The sequence below is a fragment of the Myotis myotis genome, unplaced genomic scaffold, assembly GCF_014108235.1.
Source record: "Myotis myotis isolate mMyoMyo1 unplaced genomic scaffold, mMyoMyo1.p scaffold_m19_p_4, whole genome shotgun sequence".
In the NCBI taxonomy this organism is placed as follows: Eukaryota; Metazoa; Chordata; class Mammalia; order Chiroptera; family Vespertilionidae; genus Myotis; species Myotis myotis.
Genome location: NW_023416346.1, coordinates 53,446,469 through 53,451,866, shown reverse-complemented (window position 1 = coordinate 53,451,866; position 5,398 = coordinate 53,446,469). Strand labels below are relative to the sequence as shown.

General features: G+C 41.3%; 1 protein-coding gene across 1 annotated transcript; it reads left to right on the top strand.

The window, feature by feature from the left end:
• The first annotated feature begins 1,435 nt into the window (after nucleotides 1-1,435).
• LOC118653405 (nuclear cap-binding protein subunit 2-like) lies at nucleotides 1,436-1,777 on the top strand. The gene has a single exon (XM_036304132.1). The coding sequence runs from the start codon at nucleotides 1,436-1,438 to the stop codon at nucleotides 1,775-1,777; it is 342 nt and encodes a 113-aa protein (XP_036160025.1).
• Nucleotides 1,778-5,398: the final 3,621 nt, after the last annotated feature.

Genomic DNA, 5,398 nt, shown 5'->3' with positions numbered 1-5,398 from the left:
GAGTCATTGCTTCTCCTCCTGTAGGATATAGTAGAAAATGCATACAGTGTACACCATGAAGTACTAGTAGATCCCCAGAAAATGTTAGTTCCCTTCTCCCTTTCCTTTATATAAATCTCTAAAATAGGACTGATCACACTGTATTGTTTCTTGTTTACTTGAACATCACCAATTCTGAACTCATGTATTCGTTCATTTAGCAGATATTCATTGGATTTTTAATGTGTGTACAAGTCATTGTTAATGTGAGGTACTGAGGATACCGTCCTTTCTGAAAATTTTACTTCCACTGTCTCTTTTTCATTTACATATTCATAGTACCTAGTATAGTGCCTGACAAATAAAGAGTGCTCATTAAATGTTTGTTAAGAGAAATCTCCAAGTGTGGTCCTAGGACAACTTGCATCTGGATCACCGAGGGTTTCAGGTTAAAATTTAAATGTAAGTTCTTTGGTCTTGCTCTAAATCTACTGAGTCAGAATCTCTTAAGGGTGATCTGAAAGAATATGCATTTTTTTCTGGTTCTGCAGATTTTCCCTTCACACTAAAATGTGGGAATCATTACAAAATAGTGTGTGGGGGGGAACTAATGCCAATTTTTGAAAAGTGTAGCTAAAACCAATTGAATTATTTGTAATGCCTCTGATCATAGTAGGAACATTTAGTGAAGAAAGAAAAGGGCATTAGTCAAAATTCTCTGGGAATTTTTTAAAAACAGGCTTGGAATATTCAAATAATTAAATAAGAGTCCTTCTAAAGTCTAATATGACAAGTGGAATTATTAATAAAATTTAATCTTAATTTAGATCAAAATTATACTAGAGAGTTTTCATTTTTATAGAGCTATTTTATTTATATACTTGGTATTATATATATCTTAGTATATATAGGGACCATATATTATAAAGTTGAATCACATATTTATTTTAAATTATGAGAGAGTATGTCACAACTGTATTTGTACTTTGACCCTGATTATATATGTGACCTATCTGATGTCTAGTTCTTGATTAGAAATGATAGTAGTACTGATTATCTATGAAAATTTGATCAACTTTTACTGTTTTATACCATATTTTCTAACACCATACTGTTATTAAATATATTATTTGGTAATATATTAGGTATGTAAGATCTGAGTCAACCAAAGGCAGCATAACTTACCTTTCAGGAAGAATTGCAAAATCAGATTTTATGCCCATGTTCTTGGGACCTGGCACATTCCATTTGGGGTCTGCCTTGACATGATCCTCTTGGTCAAAAGCTGAGGTGTGTATGCATCTTGGCACAAATCTCTTAAGTATCCACAGGTTTTTATTTCTTCTTCCTGTCTTGTAACTTTACTCTTTTAAAAAATTAAATTTAGGGTTTTGTTGGTGTCACTGCTGCCAAGCTGGATCATGACCGGCTGCCCTCACAGAGCTCGCTGAGCACCATGTCCAAAGACCTGAAGATTCTGTCCAGTGACTCCTACCTGGAGCTGAACAAGGACCAGAGCCAGCATTTCAGTGCCGATAACAGAGAGCATGAAAAATTACTGAAGGAAAGCTGCACTCTATATGTGGGGAATCTTTCCATTTGTACATCTGAGGAGCAAATATTTGAGCTCTTTAGTAGATGTGGTGATATCAGAAATGTATTTATGGGCTTGGATAAGTTAAAGAAAACACCATGTGGTTTCTGTTTTGTAGAATACTACAACAGAGCTGATGCTGAAAATGCCATGTGGTTCCTAAATGGGACCATCTTAGATGACCATACCATCCACACAGAGTGAGATGTAGGCTTTAGAGAGGGCAGACAGTGTTGTGAAGACTTTGATGCTGAGAGAGCAGACTTTGAAAAAGAGTCTCAGGCCTATGATTAGAGAGAAACTCCCAAGTGAAAAATTTGCAGCTCTAGCCCCTCCAAAGGTCTTTTAAAGAATACCCCCAGGTGAGCAGATACCTCATAATCTCACAACCATTTTTAATTACTTTATTTTCTGACCAGAAACCCTTTTGATGTACTTTCTCTCTAAAAAATTAATAAATGGCATAAACACAAACATTCTTTTATTCTTGTAATTTTGAAGCTGGCTGTCAGATTACTAGTTTGACCATCAGGTTGTCAAAAGTAAAATGTTACTCAGGAATAAATTAAGTATTTAATATCTGAGTCAACCAAAGCACAAATGATCATTTTTTAGAGCTTGCATAAAATAAAGACAAATAAACAGAAATTTAAAAATATATATCAAAGGAATACAAGCACGTTACTTATAAACATAACCAATTTCGGGAGAGTTTGTAATGAAAGCCAAAATCTTCCTGCCCCACCTGTTTCTACCTTAGACTTATTCCCTGGGCAATAAGTTTTAATTTTTTAGCAGTATTTTTTTCTTTCCTCGTAGTTTCCTCTAAATTTCTAAATAACATGACTTTCTGTACTATTTATTTTCATTTTAAACATTAAGTATTGGCTTCCTCCTTTCATAAGTAAGGATTTAGCTCATTTACACCCACATTGGCACATCTCTCCTTCATAATGTAGTTTATAATACTTTACTTACTTTGTCTATTGTTATATAACATGGGTTAGGTTAGATTACAATAGCAAACAACCCCAAAGCCTTACTTGCTTAAAACCACTAAAGCCTGTTCTTCACATTGTCAATTGCCTGGGGACTCTGCTCCATGCCATGATGATCCTCCTTTTGGGGTCCAGAAAGCATAGCCACTATCATTCGTATAAATCAGTTATTGTAATTCCCTCTCTTTTGCTGGTGATTGGTTTAGGAATCCAGGCTTACACCAATTGGAGGTTGACAATCCCATGATGATTATTTATTAATAAGTTCAAGGTGGACAATGGCCAATGGGGACCCAGCAAGACTGAAATGAAGGGTTTTTATTTTATCCTTGAAGTAGAGGTTGTCTCTTTCCACTGCATGTGACTAAGTATGTATATAGCAATTGCTATAAGCAGCCTTCTTACAACCAGAGAAACCAGCCCTAGGATGAACTAGACACATTAGAATGGTGAAAAAAGAGACCAAAGAAACTGTGTCTTTCACGAAATTATCTAGTTGCTGAATCAACTAACCTTACAGTACACACTATGTCTGGATAGCCTATTAAGTAAGACTAGAGGCCCAGTGCACAAAATTTGTGCATGGGTATGGTCCCTAGGTCTGGCCTGTGATCAGGGCCATCTTCCTTGGCTGCCAGCAGCCAGCCCCGCCCCCTGCCACCACCCACCTCCCTCCCCACCCCCCCAGTTTCCCCTTCACCATCTTGCACCCGAGGTGGGTCTGGCCCAGGATACACTTTGAACCTGTATAGGAGGCTGTGATCCAGAGGTGCTTTTGTGTGGAATTTCTTTCAGGTAAGGGATGGGGTGTGGGCCCAATGCCCGAGAGAGTTCCAGGAGGCAATGGTGCTATCAGGGTCATTCTGGTCACGCCTGAACGTTCACTGCATTTATTCACTGTAGGATTCTACTTGCAGGGTCCTGGGGTCCTTGCAACAACCCATCCCACAGAAAGGTCCCATTAGATTTCAGGTCCCATCACCACTGAGGAGGATAAGATCAGGTGCTTTAAGCAGAGAACACAGAATTCTGAACAGGGTTAGAATTCAGCAGCATCAGGAGGCAGGTTTCTCAACAACCCACCTAACCAATGCCTGCTACCTTATTGATGGCTTCTCCCTCCCCCTCAGGGAGCAGGTGGGGAGGAATGAGAAGCAACTGTCAGCAGCTATGAGCAGGCCTGTGTCTCAGCTGTGGGAAACAATGCCAGCCAGCCGAGGGGAGGGACCAAGAGGTTGGCCTGCAGGCCCCTATCAGGTGATCAGTGCCTGTGGGCTGGGGGCAGCTCCTGCATTGAGCGTCTGCCCCCTGGTGGTCAGTGCATGTCATAGTGACCGGTCGTTCCACAGTTTGGTCGATTTGCATATTACCCATTTATTATCTATAATAATAAAAGGGTAATATACTAAGTAGACCGGACAGCCAAACAACCTTCCAGACATCCTTCCAGATGAAGATGCTGCAGCGGGGGCCAAGGCAGAAGCAGTTAGGAGTGATCAGGCAGGCAGGCGAGCAGTTAGTGGTGATCAGGCAGGCAAGTGATTAGGGGCAATGAGGCAGGCAGGCAGAGTGTTTAGGGGTTATCAGGCAGGCAGGAGAGCAGTTAGGGGTGATCAGGCAGGCAGGAGAGTGGTTAGGGGTGTTCAGGCAGGCAGGCGAGCAGTTAGGGGCATCAGGCAGGCAGAGTGGTTAGGGGAGATCAGGCAGGCAGGCAGAGGCAGTCAGGGGTGATCAGGCAGGCAGATGAGCAGTTAGGGGCATCAGGAAGGCAGGCATGTGGTTAGGGGTGATGAGAGAAGCAGGCAGAGAGGTTAGGGGTGATCAGGCAGGCAGGCAAGTGGTTAGGAGCCAGCGGTCCTGGATTGTGAGAGGGATGTCCGACTGCAGGGATCTGCCCTAAACCAGCAGTTGGACATCCCCCAGGGGTCCCAGATTGCAAGAGGGTGCAGGCCAGGCTGAGGGACCTCACCTCACCCCACATGAATTTTGTGCACCGGGCCTCTAGTATAGGATAATACAGTATTTGATATCAGAGTGTTTTTATTTTATTCTTTTTCTTTTTTTTAATTAAATCTTTATTGTTCAGATTATTACATTTGTTCCTCTTTCCCCCCCCCATAACTCCCCTCCTCCCAGTTCCCACCCCACCCTCCGCCCTCACTCCCCACCCACTGTCCTCATCCATAGGTGCACGATTTTTGTCCAGTCTCTTCCCGAATCTCCCACACCCCTTTCCCCCCCAAGAATAGTCAGTCCATTCCCTTTCTATGTCCCTGATTCTATTATGATCACCAGATTATTTATTCACTTGATTCTTAGATTCACTTGTTGATAGATGCATGTTTGTTGTTCATGATTTGTATCTTTACCTTTTACTTCTTCTTCCTCTTCTTAAAGGATACCTTTCAGCATTTCATATAATACTGGTTTGGTGGTGATGAACTCCTTTAGCTTTTTCTTGTCTGTGAAGCTCTTTATCTGACCTTCAGTTCTGAATGATAGCTTTGCTGGATAAAGTAATCTTGGTTGTAGGTTCTTGGTATTCATCACTTTGAATATTTCTTGCCATTCCCTTCTGGCCTGCAAAGTTTCTGTTGAGAAATCAGCTGACAGTCGTATGGGTATTCCCTTGTAGGTAACTGAATTACTTTCTCTTGCTGCTTTTAAGATTCTCTCTTTGTCTTTTGCTCTTGGCATTTTAATTATGATGTGTCTTGGTGTGGTCCTCTTTGGATTCCTTTTGTTTGGGGTTCTCTGCGCTTCCTGGACCTGTAAGTCTATTTCTTCCACCAGGTGGGAGATGTTTTCTGTCATTATTTCTTCAAAT